Consider the following 16447-nt stretch of genomic DNA (forward strand, 5'->3'; position numbering starts at 1 on the left):
CATTCGTGATATTTCTGGTTGTCTTTATTCTGAATGTTTGTGCCTTTTCTGTGGTGCCAATGAGCGACCGTTACGGCTCTTTTATTTCGAAAAATACGCCCACGGAAGTTCTTGACATCCGCGCAGTGGTCATCGCTCATTGGCTAGCGGCGAAATTTGAAATGCAACGCGCTCATTGCAGTTGTGGCTGCGGAAGAATGTGGACAAAGGTACGACGAGGGGGTCGCTAAAAACGAAAAACAAACAACATTTCTGCGTTAAAACACCACCGACAGGGTTTTGCGGCTCAACATTTCTCCAGTACCGAATCGGTAGGTAACTGTTGCTAGCTAATCTTTGCTAACATGTGAGCTAAAAATAACCGCCGTGTTGTGTTTCAGTATTAACGTTACAGTTGGAAATGCTAAACTAGCTAGAACAGAAACCAAAGAAAGCAGCTGCACTAAACGCATTGGCAAATGAGGAATAACACGTGGTACTTAAATGAGTCTGTGGCGGCTAATATATATTTGTATGCATTGTTATCGTTGCCATTATGTTTGAGAATAACTCATTTCCTCTTAACATTTCCTCTGATGTCTTAATTTAACGCTTGCTACGTTGAAAATGAGCCACACACCAGCCCAATCTATACAGAACCGCAACCCCTGTTCTATGAATGAACTGTACTTAATGTCTCTCTTTGAAGGGTCTTTAGTTATAGACCATCATGCAGACTGCTGTGGAGGGCCTCCAGAGTTTATACGATAAGCTGAGGACGCAAGTTGACCTTCTCAACGAGAATATTGAACCAAGTGAGTACTTTACGATTCTTGTGTTTATCTTTACTATCTATCCTTTGAGACATAGGATCCTACACAGATGCCTGTCACAGTACTATGTGCATCCTCTTTTCCCAGACTTCATCCAGCTGGCACAAAACTTTGATGACTGTCGTCGCAAATGGCTGAGGGCAGAGCAAGACCTGGGCTCCTGCAAGGAGGTGCTCACCAAAGCAGAGACGGAGAGGGGAGCCTTGGAGGTCAAACTGAAACACGCCCGCAACCAAGTCGATATCGAGATCAGGCGCAGACAGAAGGCAGAGGCCGACTCTGAGAAGTTGGTACGTTGGATCGAATGCAGACCCTTGTTTTTGTTGACACATGTTGATTTAGTCCGCTGTTAATTCACCTGGTTCAAGGAGTGTCTCATTTGTGCTTTGCTTGCATTTTCATATTACAGGACCGTCAAATTCAGCTGATCAGGGACCTCCTGATTAGTGAGGGATCCTCCAACAGCCTCCAGCTGAGTGCAGAGCAGCGCTCAGCTCTTGCCTTCCTGAACACAAACTGCCAGGCAGCAGCCAGCCTGAATACCAGCCGAAGGTAATAAACCCCGTTACCTGTTGCTGAAGTACAATGTTCCTGGTCATCTATTTATCACATGAATGCACCTTTCCAGCACACTTTCAACCCACTCTAACTTTCAAATGCACTCCCATTTCGATTTTTTTTAAAGACGAAATAACAAATAAAATGCTGCTGACTGGCTTGACACATCCTTTCTGTTGCTCCTGATAGACTGACTACGATAGATGAGTCCGCCTCCATCTTGTCAGATATCAGCTACGACAAAACAGATGACTCCCTCGTAAGTACTTCCCTTCTCAGTATCATGTAGAGTTAAATTAACATCATAGACATTATCAAGGATTCTGATGTGCTTGATCTGTGACAGGACTGGGACTCCTCCACTGTGAGGACAGTGCGACTCAAGAAAAGAGAGAAGAGGGTATGATGAGTGCATGTGCACCATTTCTCTTTAAACGTTTGTTTGATAGATTGGCTTCATGTCCGCTGGAGGTACAGATGTCATGTCTGCTGTCTTGATTTCAGCGCTCCTCGAGAAATCATGTCGATGGTCCCCCAGTTGCCTCCAAGCGGTCTCGATCAACAGGCAGAACTTTAGAGAGGGTAGGGAAAAGCAGATGTTTTGTTGCAAGGCCTTTGCATAGTCTGGTTGTATGTCATTATTCTTACTGTTGTTTTTGTTAATTTGTGACAGGGAAATGAGACCCTTGTGACAAAGACCACAGTGACTGTCCCTGGGAATGGAGGACCTGTTGAGGCTGTTTCTACCATTGAGAGTGTTCCTTATTGGACCCGCAGCAGGAGAAAGACTGGTAAGATTTCTTTACAACAGGATTATGTAACCTTGGGTTATGATGGGCCCCGTTCTTCATACGAGGCACAACTTTTTAAGGCTAATATGGTTTGAGCCAGTTCAAATGACCTTGTTTATTTTCATCCTGCTAATGTGATTCTTCAAACACAACTTGATATAAGTCATTAGTTTGGGACAATTATGTTGTTTTTTGTTGTCAAATGTTGTCTTCACTCTGCCTGAAATTATTTTGTTAATCTTGGCTAGAATCCATTAAAAGCATGCTTTACATTTTAAGCTGTTTTAGAAGAACTGACTAATCTAGGCTCATCATTCACCAACTGTACAGGGCCCTGCTGTGCTGCAGCCAAAATACAAAATAACATTGAATCAGAGGAAACTGCTCATCAACCTGTTATTTGCAATGTTCTCATTATTTTTATGGGTGTCTTGAACATGAATATGCAGCAGCACTGATTCAACAGTATGTCTTCTCATGACCGCAGTGGTCATGGCAGCGAACACATTGGTATTTATGTCCTATCTCTTGCTCAGCTGCCATGGAGTGGGACTCTGAATCTGTCCAGTCTGAGGATGTCTTTAAGCAGCCTGGCAACCCCGAGGGAGAGAGGAAAGTGGCACCCAGCACTCCGCAGAGCCACGGGGGTGTTCGTCTTCACGAGTTTGTCTCCAAAACTGTACGAATGCCATTTAATCAGACTAGAAAAGCACATTCTAGCACTTTATGTATTTAGAACAATGTGTATTTTTGCCTTAAGGCCAATACGTTTGATCAAACTTGGCGCTGAAGCTTGTTATCATCTACTCTTCTATAAACTTTTATATCTGCACAGAAACATGTTTATGTATTTACTTGAGTTTATGTTCCAAATCAAAGTGTAAGTTCTTGATTTAGCTGAACATGTAGGTGGCTGTTGACCCACAATCTTTACCAGCGTCCTAAATCATGTTAAATGTCTTTCTATAGGTCATTAAGCCGGAATCGTGTGTACCTTGTGGAAAGAGGATCAAGTTTGGCAAGATTGCACTGAAGTGCCGTGACTGCAGGGTGGTCTCTCACCCCGAGTGTCGCGAGCGTTGCCCCCTGCCATGCATCCCCAACATGGGCGCCACACCGGTCAAAATTGGAGAGGTGTGTGAGAACATTTGTCACTGATTCCTCTCTTGTTTGCTTCCACTCTGGAATTTCATCCACAGTGCTGACGGATTACCCCATCTCTCGTTTGTTCCCAGGGTGTGCTTGCAGACTACGTGTCTGACTTATCACCCATGATTCCACCTCTCGTAGTCCACTGCATCAGTGAGATCGAGCAAAGGGGCCTGCATGAGGTGAGTGGTGTTTTCCTGTCCTCGTAACATGCATAAATGTAGAAGTTGGTAAAGCCTCACACCCCAGTAATTACCTTTTTAATGTCTTTCCCTCAAGCTGCTACAGACAGCTGTAACTAAGATTTGACAATCTGTTCCTGGGAGATTGAATTCCCAATTGCTCCAAATCTCTTGATTGCTTTACGACTGTGCTGATGGTCTCTTCTTTCTATTTTATGCTTAGCTTCTGTCTCACTTTCTCAAGATTGATACCAGCTCCGAGTACAAAGCTAGAGACCAGAGACAATTAGCTTAGCACAAAAACTGGAAGCAGAGGGAACCAGCACGCCAAAACGATGCCCACTGATTGAATAATTGTATTTCTTCCGCTCAGGCTGGACTCTACCGTCTGTCCGGTGCGGATCGCACAGTGAAGGACCTGAAGGAGAAGTTCCTGCGCAGCAAAACGGTTCCCGTTCTCAGCAAGGTGGACGACATCAATGCCATCACTGGCCTCCTCAAGGACTTCCTGAGGAACCTTAAGGAGCCTCTTCTCACCTTCCGCCTCAACCGTACTTTCATGGAGGCAGCCGGTATGTGTGTGTGTGTGTGTGTGTGACTGGTGTTAGAAAAGATGCTGTTGTTGAAAACTTTGTGTAACTTTTTAATGGATGGCAGAAATGTTCCCAACGTAAGTGCCTCTATTTTGTTTTTGCAATTTGTTTTGAGAAATGATGGAAACCTCAGGCATGAATTTGCCTGGAACAAACAAAAGAGATTGATCTTCTAGTTTGTTAATCTTTTTTAGTCTTATTTTAATTTATTTTTACTGGAGTCCGATACATTTGCTTTCAAGTTGTTAATTAATCCAGACAGCCTCCCTCTCTGCTCACAAATACAGTTTCCTTTGTTCCCTTTCAGAGGTTTCAGACGATGACAACAGCATAGCGCTGATGTACCAAACCATCAGTGACCTGCCGCAGCCCAACAGAGACACACTGGCTTTCTTAGTCCTTCACCTTCAGAGGTTAGTACTGAATATAATACTAATATACCTAATTAGGGGTATGCATATCCAAAAGCATTCATTGTGCTTTGATGACTTGTTGGTCCTGCTACAAGCTCATTGCTGAAATTTGCAGATATTCACAGAAGTCTCTGTAACTGACCTTTTTTATTTTAATTTACTCTACCCTCTGAATTTAATTGGGTTGAATTGCATTCGGCAAAGATGCGCGTCGGTCTCATTAACTTTTTTTTAACCCAGGGGTCTGAAACCTTTTTGATTTACGGTGCCATTTCAAAATGTTCTTGTTAATCAGTGTGCTATGTCAACATTAGGATTATGACACCGCATCAAAATTTTAATCTCAGATCTGCATTTTTATTCCATCCACATAGGCAATGTGCAGAGTATCATTTTAGAGAAACATTTTTCTCCCATAATTAGGACATTGTGATTATATATTGGAGCGCTACACAAGAAGGCTGCCATCCTTATGAAAACATCCACGCCTAAGTGGAAATCATTAACCAACCTTCGGCCAATCCTTTTCACCACTAATAAACGTAACGAATTCTGTGAAGAAGGCAACAAGTACCGGCCAATCAGACGCCACTTGTCAGTTAAGCTATCTTATGCCTACGGTTGCCTACGCCTGATTTAACCTAATATACACTTTAAAATGTATTTCATATCTACCAAAGGGACATAATTGAGTCTATTAAAATCTTTCAGAGTTGCTGACAGCTTGGACACTAAGATGAACATCAGTAACTTGGCTCGAGTGTTTGGACCTACTATTGTGGGTCATGCCGTTCCCAACCCTGATCCCATGACGATGCTGCAGGATACCAAACGACAACCCGGGGTAAGCCCGAGTGATGCATCATGTCTATTGCACATCATGTTTCTTCTTTAGTCCTATAATGATGTAGAACTTTAATGTTGTGATTGTAACAGCGAGTGTGGTTCAGTACTACATGTCCCAGAATCCCAGGGGGCAGCAAACACTTATTAAGCAGCTTCTTTGTCAGAAATAAGAAAATAACCAGCCAATAACTGCCCTTTTTCCATCATGTCATGAGCAACCGCTGTCTGATGTCATGCTGTGAGCTTGGTCAAAGGAGTGAGTCACCCTGCAGCTCTTCATCTGACGGCTCACTGTGTCTGTACACGCATGCATCGTTTCCTGCAATTAAATGCAATGCAGGAATGTCGGACTCTGCCACCGACAATTATTAACAAGTTAGATGAGTGAGCTAATTACAGAATGTAAATTAATTCAATGGCTACTGCTTACACAGCAAATGCGGTCTAATTTCCTGAAAAGCTTTCTGTCAATTACAATTTTTACTGTGAGACAAAACTCAAGGTGCAAATTCTAGATGAGATTTTAATATATATATATATATATATATATATTTTTTTTTTTTTTTTTTTTTTTTTTTTTTAACGGATTGTTTTTACACATATTTAAACTAATTGTGTTTATTAATTATCACACTAATTAGCAAAAAATCCATTCTTTTAACCCACCTTAATAAGTGGCTGACCTACAACAACATACAGAGACTACCTAAATGCTAAATAATCCTCTATTTCAGAACATCCTCACAGTACTATGAACTCTTTCAGTAATTCCCCTCTGTCTTGCCCAGGGCATCTACACACACATTCAGCTTAGCGCTGGAAGAGGATGAGGCAACACGCTGAAATAACCCTGATCTTTGGCATTCTTGCTAATCTCTCTGTGTTCAGGTTGTGGAGCGCCTGTTGGCTCTGCCGGTGGATTACTGGGCCCAGTTTGTGATGGCGGAAAGCTATCCGACTAACTTGGACCACCTGATCATCGAGAACGCAAACTGCTATGCCACCCCCGAGAGAAGTACGAGCTCACTAGACTTTGTGTGTTTGTTTTTTTCTGCAGTGTTTGCCTGGCAGTCTGGGCACAGTTGTTTGCTCTTTGATGTATCATTGTAATATTTGTACTGTTGCAGTGAGCATGCTGGGACCTCTGACTACTCCAGAGCACCAGTTCAATAAAACCCCCTCCTCCAGCTCCTTGTCTCAGCGCATGAAGTCCAGTCTGACACCCAGGTAAACGCACACGCTTTCCTAATCAACGGGCCTCATGCAAGAACCACTCGTGCAAACTGATTTCTTCTTAATTAAGTGGCTTGTACAAGTGATTTAGGAGAACTTGCCGCATTCAATCATTTTTGAATACTGCATATTATCAATATTTTTTGCGGGGCAATATTGTATTGATACACTGATGTCAAGTATCAATCTTTTATTATATAAACTATTAATATTGCAAATGAAACCTAAACTGTTCTTGCATGAGGTCCAATTATCTTACAATTGCCTCTAGAAGGACTGTTGTGTGCTGCTGATTTAACTGTTTAACACGGATATTAAAACATCATTTGAACATCTTTTATAGAATTTAATCTACTGTACAATATCTCATTATCCTTAATTGACTGATTTATTTACTCCTAATTAAATTAAATGCCATTATGTGCGTTCTATGTTGCAGATTTGGGAGCAAGAGCAAATCGGCAGTCGGATTGTCTCGTCAAGGAAAATTCTTTGCGTCTCCACTCCTTAAATAATCCAAAGCAGCTGTGCTACACTTCCTGATACTACGATAACAACCAACAGATATTGTTTTTATTATTATGGTACCGCTCCTCCAGTCGCTAAGTCTTCTTATAATCGTTTTTAGTGTTTCACAATAGTCAGAGTTGTATTTCTGTGATTTTACGTGTTTGTAAAAGGATACTGTTTTTTTTTTTTTTTTAACCAAATCGTTTTTCCTATCTATGCACACTCGTGTGTCTTTAGAGCTAATTGTTTAACAAGGCATTCTACGTTCACCTCTTCACACATGAGAATGTACCGTTTGTTGCTCTTTGTGAGAAATATGCGCAGAGGTAAAAATATGTATATGCAGTTTTATTGTGACCTGCTTCTAAATTCAGTCATTTCTTTAGACAGTTTTTCAACTCATGTGTCACTCAGAAGTTGAATAACTGATTCTCAAGCATTTCATTCTAGGTTGTAATTGAATGTGTGTGACTGCTAGTAACATTATCTTTTATGTTTTTTTGATGTTTGTATTCTATTTCTTTTGCATTTTGATTGTCTTCATCCTCCAGAGAATTGTAAATGTTTACAAGCTGGCTTGCCCTTTCCTTTTCATACTACAACCAGTAGTTATAAGATGTTAATATGGATCTTCTGCAAGCAATTGGCATTAGTCTCTTGAGAACAGGAACATCATTTTTATATCGTCACTTCCAGTTGTTTAACACGGCCAGTGATCAGGAATATTTACTGGTTTATGTCACAGGCTGTAATCTCTGCCAGATGATTTTGCTTCTCTAATGTTTATTGCTCTGTGTAATGTTTGTACTCCGGGTGGACGCTTAAGAGCAGTCCCACGCAAGAGGCAATTACTTTCTAAGATTAGCCAGTTAAGTTGCCGTGGCATTATTTGATTCACTATTGGTGCAAGTTTTCTACACAAATTCATGCATTAAAATTCATGTCACTTTTAAAATACAGTTCTAACCTTTACAAAAATGTCTCGTGTGCCTTTTGTCAAATGCTTTGTGCTGTTCGCTAGCTTCCTGAATCCAAAAGTTGGAGGGTATAAAGAGTTTCTATGATCCAGGTTAACTCCAGTTTTGATTGAACATACAGAGAGCTTGGTGGTTTCAGTTTGACAGATGGCCTCCTCACTGTCAAATTAACAATTTAAGACACTTGCATGAGAATCTTAACCGCCATCTTATTGCAGAAATGCTTAACCTGTAGTCTTCACCACAATGCACTTATTTAGCTCTTAATCATGACACGCCACAAAGAAATCTTACACAGGGGGCTGTTATGTAACGGTGTGTGTTTATTTTCCAAAATAACAGGACACTTTATGACAAATGTGCATATATGTTCATTTTGTGAGGTATTTATTGGTACAGCAGTTGAGAAAATGTAATATCAAAATTTAGGCCATGGCCAGAGAACAGGAGTGTTTTTGACGTAGTCCTGGAAGCCCGGGTCAGAGCCCCACTTCCTCACCGCCTGCTTCTCCAGGATGGGGATGCCGCTGACGAAGCTTAGCAGGAACCAGACGAAGAGAGGCGACACCACGCTCAGGTACTGGGGCCCCTCCATCACTGACGAGGCTGAGAGCCAGAGCCCCGACCACTGCAGGATCTCCCCAAAATAGTTTGGATGTCTGCTGTAAGCCCATAGTCCACTCTGGATGAATTTCCCCTGGAGCCACAAAAGTAAATTTCACCGCAGTTACACACCGTGAACGATGCATTAATGGTTGCACAACACCAGGTCTGTTAACTTACAGCATTGTCTGGGTTACGCTTGAAAAGCCATTTCTGCTGGTCAGCAATAGCTTCAGTGGCAAAGCCGAGGCCCCATACAGTCCAGCCAATGTAGTCCCTCGTTCCCAGAGGCACGTCCCGCTTCTCGCTGTTCAGCATGAGGGTGGGCAGGAGGGTCATAAATACCCACAAGGCTGAGAGAAACAGGGGGGGTGAATCATCTTCAACCAGCCTAAGCCTTAATACCGCCACGAACTAAATGCATTGAACTTACAGCAACAATCAGCTCCTTCATAGAATACAAGCATACTGAGAGCTAGAAACCAGACGGTGATTTACACAAGGCAATCTGGTTGCCGAGTTGGTTAAGGACTATGGCGATGAGAGGAATGCTTCTGCATCTCTTCAAGTACCTTGAACAGTCCAGTATACAAAGAAAGTCCCTGGGCTGTCTCTGACATTGTTGAACCTGCGATCATGACCGTCCTTCAAGATCCGCATGAAGAGGAATGTCCCCAGCCTGCAGAGAGGACACGGTTAACGTCCATGCACATTAACCAAAGGCATTATTCATTAACCTGACGAAGGCTTCACGTTCATTAGTTCCTCCTCTGAACTCGCCAAGGACCCTCCGTAATTTACACAAAACTAATAATAATAAAATAATGACAGAATATATAGGCATTCCTGTGGCTTTTATTCAAATGTGCAGGGGGTGACACTGTGTTTAACAATGGGGGTCAACGCTGCCTATCTTACCTGAGTCCCCATGCTGTCACCAACCCAGTCTGCACCTTCTGGCGGACATGACTGGCTCCTCCCCAGACACGACTCAGGTGGGCAAGTAGTATAAATGTGCCAGATCCTGGGAGAAAAGAGAGGGAGCGAGAGAGACAAGCTGCAGACTCAGGGCGTTTGGGGCATGGCGGATGGCTCTACTTGTTGCACAGTAAGGCGTGTTCGATAAATCTTTTACCCAGGATACAATTGGTTCCAAAGTTCAAGGGTAAAATATCCGGGAGCACAGCGCAGAGCGGAGAACAAGAAGAGGACGAGTCAAAGACAAGTGTCAAGGTGATTCATTTCTGAAATTATAAAGAAATCAGTCATTGTTGTTGACAGGTAAGCCGCACTGTTCTACGCGTAGCAAATTATTTGATAATTATCTGGTTGGAAGCCTGCAGTCACCTCCAACTTCGTCAGTGCTCGTACACTTAACTTTTTAAGCTAAGAACGTGTCACGAGTGTCAATCACCTTATTAAAACTGAAATCTAGGACTATAACTACAGATTATAGTTATTGTTTTACCATTATTGAATAATCGGCTAAATCTATGGAGGATGACACCCTGTCACTGATTGTTTGGTCCGACTAACTGTTCAAAACCCAAAAGATATTCAGTTTACTATTACATGAGAAAAAAACTAAGAAACGGACTATAGGTAGACCAAATGTTGGGTAATTTTTGCATGACAAAAATAAATGAATAGACTTCTGGTTTCAGCTCTAGAGCAGTGGTGGGAAACATTTTTATTAAATGGGGGTTTTCCTGTGAAAATCTTTGGGAACCAATGCTCTAGAGGACATTAATAAGGTAAGAATTGAATCAGAGTAATTCTTACTGTTTTGAGTTTTTAATAATGCAAAAGTGAGACCAGGTACCAGTAATCACTAGTGGGGACACAGGTTGTGTCCATTCTTCATTGGGCCCCACATAAAAATTTTTTTTTAAATAATTGGGGCCCCTCTGATGTCTCTGTACTGCAGTGACACAGGACCAGCTAAGTTAAGCTGATTGGATATGCATCTCGCTTCTTAACATGAAGGAGGAGCTCTCTGGCTGTTTCACAACAAAGCTGCTTTAGATAACACAGCTTTCATAATGGTTACAGTTCAATTTTTTAAGTGCAAAGAAAAACGCGCAGTTGTAAAATCAAACAACTCACACAGCTGAATTATAGTTGTTTAAACCTACGTATAGCCCGCTTAAATGCGATTCGCTTCTCTGTCGAGGCGAGTTTACACCAATTCGTCTTGAATAACAAGTCAGGCTGCAAAACCTCTGCACAAGGCAACAAATCAACATTCTCAAAGGGAAAGTGTTCGCCAGTTGTTGGTATTTTCTTTTTCATTACCTGCCAAATCATAAAACTTCTCGGTTTTGAAGGCTGCAGACAGAGCCCAGCCGGCCCACTGGATGCCCAGGTCCGTGGCGGCACATTTGACCAGCGTGCTCCCCATGATCATGTGCTGCAGGTCGGCGAGCAGCGCTTGAATCTGGTCGGAATTGATCATAGGGCCACTCCTCTGACACCAACAGAAACATACGCACTCTGACTAAAGTTCACCGCTGCCATTCTACTCCTGGGAGTGGCTTGACCGCGGGGAACTCTGGGTATTGTAGTTATCAGAGGATTAACGCGGTTCCACAGCTGAAGCAAAAGTGAGCGTCCGTGGGTCAGAGTATGGAGGATGGAACCTACCAAAATATGATTAAACCACTCGATTAAAAAATGAATATGCAATTAAATGTACCTAAAACAATATCAACAATACATGTGGGCATTGATTAATTTATAAAATGTGACATTGATATTTCTGTTTTTATTTGGTTCTTTATGTATTTACCTTTGGCATATTCATTAATTCATCAAGTCATTTGTTAGATTTTTTGAATTCCATCGCTCCATAACTTAACGGCTGGGGTTTCAATTGTCTACTACTTTATACTTACTCAGTAATGGTATTCAGGAGTAAAAGCATTAATACCTCAATGTAAAAATACTCCATTAAAAGTAAAAAGCAAAAGCCTTCCATTAAAAGTGTTACTTGAGTAATTATTAGCAAAAAAATATATCCGTTGTCCTAATATTAAATAAAATGACACTAGATTATTACTGATGCATAGATTTGTTAACAGCATTTTATTGTTGTAGTTGGTCAAGGTGGAGCTCATTTGAATGACTTGATATACTATTAGTATTAGATAGTATAATCTGTATTGATAAATCGTATTTTATAAGATTATTGTGTTTTGTTTGTAAAAATCTTAATCCGAAAAGCAACTACTGCTGTACACATATATGCATAAATTATGAAAGGAGAAGTAGCATAAAATATATGATACAACTCTGAAATTTGCAAATCTGCTGCATAATGAGTACTTATACTTAACCAAGTTATACTGGAGTAAATTTTTACTTGAGTATAGGATTTGAATACTTTTTCCAACACTGCTGAGAGGCCTCCAGAGCCCCAGCGACACGAGGACTTCTCTTGCTGCTTTGCTCACTGAGGTGAATATAAAGAGGTTATTCAGTTATGCCTCACTCTCCCCATTTTTCCACCTCATCTGATATCATTAAGTTTAAATACTCTTATAAATACTCCTATGAAAAACCCATAAGAGTAAAGTGTTACAGCAGCACAGAGGTAGACTAATAGAGTAGAGGGAGGTGATAGCATTAAAAAAAACTATATACATTACTCACAATATCTTGGACTATAAAAAAATAATTGTACTACTACTCCCATAGTATTGATAGTAATTTAAATATAACTGTGTATATGGTGCAGGTATGTTGTTATACATTAAATGAGTGGTCTTGATGTGTCCGACATGCAAAAGTCTTTCTAGTGAGCTCTGGAGGTCGGAGAGGGTGAACACATTTGAAGCAGTCTTAATTTGGTTAAATATGAGATGACAATTCTTTCGTCTCTGTTTCCCTTCATCGTTCAGGAACAAACGCAGTCAAGTCAGAATATGGCCGAGAGCACAAGTCCAAAGGGCGGCACTGGTAACTTTGCTAAAAACGTCCAAAGACAGCTGAGCAGAAGCAAAGAAAAGGTAACGGTCTGCACGTTTCTGTTTACCAAATAGCAAGAGAAGGAAGGTATTACCATGCGGTAGCTGTTGCTTTGAGGTACGTGCTGTTTTTTCTACAGGTACTGCAAAAGTTGGGGAAGACGGTGGAGAGCAGAGATGACCACTTTGACCATTGTCTCCAACAGTTTAATGACCAGCAGGTAATCATTCCCCTGCTTAACGAGATAATGGACACATTGAGTTACTTTCCGTGTTTGTTTTGGACAATAAAGTAGATTAACAATGTTTGAACAATTGAAAAAAAAAAAAAAAGACTTTCAGTTTAACACAAATATATTTCCACTGCTGTCTCTACTGTGTAAACATGCGATGACTTATACTCTGAGAACCAAACACAATGAAATTCATAAATCTAAAGACTGACAATTATGCAAACCTCTTGTCTATTTGCAGACTGATGGGAACCGAATGTACAAGGACCTGAGGAACTACATTAATTCAGTTCGAGGTGAAGATGCTTTTTTACTTGTATATGTTGTAGATTTGTGTCCTCTGCAGGTCTCACACGGACGAGTTTGCTTTTTACAGACATGCGCGAAGCTTCAAGACGCCTTTCCCAGTCTCTGTTTGATGCTTACGAAACTGACTGGGCTGGAGAGGAAGATTTAGGAGCCATTGTAGAGGTCAGTACAATCATCAGTGATGAAATACAGCTCTACCACTGCACGTCTGTGTTTTACAAGGACAAAAGCAACAGGATTCACACATAGCTAGGGGAACCAAAACCCTTTCTTTCTCCCTCTCTCCATACATAATTAATGCAATATTTATGCTATGTCTTTTAATAAGGGGGAGGACCTCCTGTGGAATGACCTCGAGGTGAAGCTAGTAGATCAGGCCGTACGCACCATGGAGTCCTACGTGAGCCAATTCCCAGATGTCCGGGTAAGATGAGAGAAAGCAAGCATGCAAGCAAACAGAAGTGAATACACAGACAGACAAAAGGCCTGAGAGCAAAACACACAAAACCCTACAAAGACACACAAGCACACACACACACACACCATCTGTGCGTTCCAATACCCATACTACCACACTACTTAGTATGCCAGAAAAGGTTTTAGTAAGTCCCGATACAAAGTATGTCTATGCCAAAAGTACTAGGATGTGCTGCTGCATCTGGTGATATTGTGCAGTATGCAAGCCTGCATGCTTGTCTGTCTATTCTGACCCACAATCCTGATGTATGAGCAAGGGCTTCAAAGTTACAGGTGCAATGTTATTATGACGTAGTACATCCCAATTAAATATCTACTGTATGCAACAGTACGTGCCTTTTAAGGGCAGCTGTAGTATGTATTAATAGTAAAAGCATGCAATTTGGAACGCAGTGCCAATCTTTTCCAATCTGTAGGAGAAAGTAGCCAAGAGGGGCAGAAAATTGGTCGACTATGACTCTTCCCTTCACCACCTGGAGGCACTGCAGACTGCTAAGAAGAGGGACGATGTCAAGATCAACAAGGTTATTGATAATAATATGCATATATCTCTTTTTTAACTGTGCATTTCAACCTTCATTTGCCCAAAAATATACTTCCATTTGTTTCACTCTGAAGGCAGGCGAAGAGATGAATGCTGCTAAAAGTGTCTACGAAGGGATCAACTTTGAGTTAAAAGAAGAGCTGCCGGTGCTCTTTGACAGGTTTGCTAGAATATTTCTTTGTTTATCATCATATGAAATGTAAGCGTATACACATGCTTTACATTATGGTTTTATTTGTCTTTCTCAGCCGTGTTGGATGCTTTGTGGCAGTCTTCTCAGCTGTATCCAATTTAAGAGACATCTTCTACAAAGAAATGAGCACGGTACGCTTTTCTTAAGTCAGAAGGCAAACTATATACATTGTTATGTTTTTTTTAATTTTTATTTGACCAGTTCTGTCCTCTTTCAGCTCAACCTTGATCTGCTGAATGTGATAAAGGAGCTGCAGGCTCAGCACCCGGGCAAAAGGTTTGCTTTGAAGGGAATGCAACGGTAAGTTTTTCCTTTTCAGCTTTGAGATTTGAAGACGTTTTGAAAACATGTTGAATTACAATAAAAAGTTATATCATCTATTCATGACAACTGAAGCTCTGCTAAACTTCACAACACTTACAAAGTCTCTTCTCAGCATCACAAACTACTGATGCTAACAGCGTTGTCTTATGCAGCTCCAAAAAGCATTTAATGCCAACATTTCACATGTTGAACAGCATTATGGGCCCAAAGCTGCAATATTTACTATAATATTTTGTATAGAGACAAAGCGCTTTCTGATTGATTCATTGTTTTGGGATGAATACTTTGAATACGTTAATGTCTGAATTTGGGGATTTTTGTCTTATAATACAAAATATTTCAGGTATGGCTCCCTGAAGAGACGAACTCTGACGTCCCCTAAGGCCTGGAAAGCCAGCTTCTCTGATTTTCACAAGAGCTATAGTCCTAGACCTGGCCAGAGGTTTAGTTTCAGGTCCCCGGACAAGCCTCGCCACAGCACTTTGTCCAGACAGAGCAGCACCCTCGCCGTCTCACGGCAATCATCCCTTCTGGAGAGCCCCACTTCCGAGTCCAGGGACCTGGACGCGGGGTCGATCCACAGTGAGATCCACAGTTCTCCTGCACAGGAAGACGCTGCAGCTGGAAATGAGCATAAGTCTGGAGAGGACGGCAATGATGTGGAAGAGGAGAAGGGCACGAAAGAAGAGGAGTCTGAGGCCAAGCCCCCCGCAGAATCTGATAACAAGGGAGACGGTAGGAAAGCTCCACCAAGTGAGAGCAGCTGTGAACTGAACAACTCCGGGGATTCAGAGAGCTTGGAGCTTCAGCTGTCTGCAGCAGACGACGGCCCGCTGCACATTGAAGAGAGAGAAGACAGCCCGGTGGAGCTCAACACCCTTAAACCAAATGGAGTGGAGAACGGTGAAGTTTCCGGGTTGCACTCTGACACCGAGGACCCGAGCCTTCCTCACAAGGTTTGTCAATTAATGAGCCGAGGAATGGCGACACAGACCCTCTATTCACCACTGTGTTTTTGTCATGACTCACATTTCACATTACTTTTCAGGATGCTCCTGCAGAAAAACAGACATCTCCAGACTCAAAAAGCACAGAGGTTTAAAGTATTCAGACTTAAGGTTTGTATGATTCATGCATTATTATCGATTATTATTGTTTCCATCGACCTTCTTCATGTATCCATGTCTGCCCTGTGTTGATTTAAACAGAGAAGCGGAGGAGATTGAAGTCAACAGCTGCACAAGGGAGAAAAAAAAGTGGAGACAGCAGCGCTGAAATGTTCAACTCTAATTTCAGGAATGATGGACATGTGCATCGACTTGTCGGTGCTAGTTTTCTTATTTATCTTTCATTGAAATCGGTTGTACATACAGTGCAGTTCATTTTATGGGTAAAGTCATATTTTTTGTAACAGCCATGTTTCATTTTAAGTATCCTTTGAAAAGTATAGATTATAAATAGACTTTTTCCGCCACAGGTTTCATTATATTCTGCACCATAAATTAGTTATTTTATGTACACCAAACATAAATGCACCAAGGTTTACATTGTTAGAAACGTTTCTTACTGACTACAGGTCACTGTATACAAATGTGCATGTGCATGTGCTGGGGATTTCATTTTCCATTTTAGTTTGAATTACATCTATTATATTAGTATAGTATATTTGATCTTTTTCACTCACAAAACAGGAATCAAAGTAGTTGTGCACTGTGAAGATGAATCATTATGTAAT

General features: G+C 41.4%; 3 protein-coding genes across 3 annotated transcripts; 2 read left to right on the forward strand and 1 right to left on the reverse strand.

Moving 5' to 3' along the window:
* Positions 1 to 187: 187 nt before the first annotated feature.
* Positions 188 to 8057, forward strand: racgap1 (Rac GTPase activating protein 1). The gene is made up of 17 exons (XM_076091539.1): positions 188 to 311; positions 689 to 794; positions 900 to 1102; positions 1222 to 1364; positions 1560 to 1629; positions 1717 to 1770; positions 1875 to 1952; positions 2044 to 2161; positions 2698 to 2840; positions 3131 to 3295; positions 3397 to 3492; positions 3866 to 4064; positions 4393 to 4498; positions 5210 to 5342; positions 6233 to 6359; positions 6472 to 6571; positions 7017 to 8057. Exons 2-17 carry the CDS (start codon positions 710 to 712, stop codon positions 7090 to 7092), a joined length of 1896 nt encoding a protein of 631 aa, XP_075947654.1. The 5' UTR covers positions 188 to 311; positions 689 to 709; the 3' UTR covers positions 7093 to 8057.
* Positions 8058 to 8367: 310 nt separating this feature from the next.
* LOC142956153 (uncharacterized) lies at positions 8368 to 11199 on the reverse strand. Its single transcript, XM_076097550.1, has 5 exons — positions 10963 to 11199; positions 9586 to 9691; positions 9240 to 9346; positions 8848 to 9020; positions 8368 to 8761 (listed from the first exon to the last, which is right to left on the reverse strand). The coding sequence occupies exons 1-5, from the start codon at positions 11120 to 11122 to the stop codon at positions 8483 to 8485; spliced, it is 825 nt and encodes a 274-aa protein (XP_075953665.1). The 5' UTR covers positions 11123 to 11199; the 3' UTR covers positions 8368 to 8482.
* A 1391-nt stretch (positions 11200 to 12590) lies between these two features.
* bin2a (bridging integrator 2a) lies at positions 12591 to 15814 on the forward strand. Its single transcript, XM_076091549.1, has 11 exons — positions 12591 to 12674; positions 12773 to 12853; positions 13107 to 13161; positions 13242 to 13336; positions 13503 to 13598; positions 14068 to 14175; positions 14270 to 14355; positions 14444 to 14519; positions 14606 to 14688; positions 15056 to 15668; positions 15761 to 15814. Exons 1-11 carry the CDS (start codon positions 12591 to 12593, stop codon positions 15812 to 15814), a joined length of 1431 nt encoding a protein of 476 aa, XP_075947664.1.
* Positions 15815 to 16447: the final 633 nt, after the last annotated feature.

The sequence above is a fragment of the Anarhichas minor genome, unplaced genomic scaffold (genome assembly GCF_050575085.1).
Source record: "Anarhichas minor isolate MPS153535 unplaced genomic scaffold, ASM5057508v1 ptg000003l, whole genome shotgun sequence".
In the NCBI taxonomy this organism is placed as follows: domain Eukaryota; kingdom Metazoa; phylum Chordata; class Actinopteri; order Perciformes; family Anarhichadidae; genus Anarhichas; species Anarhichas minor.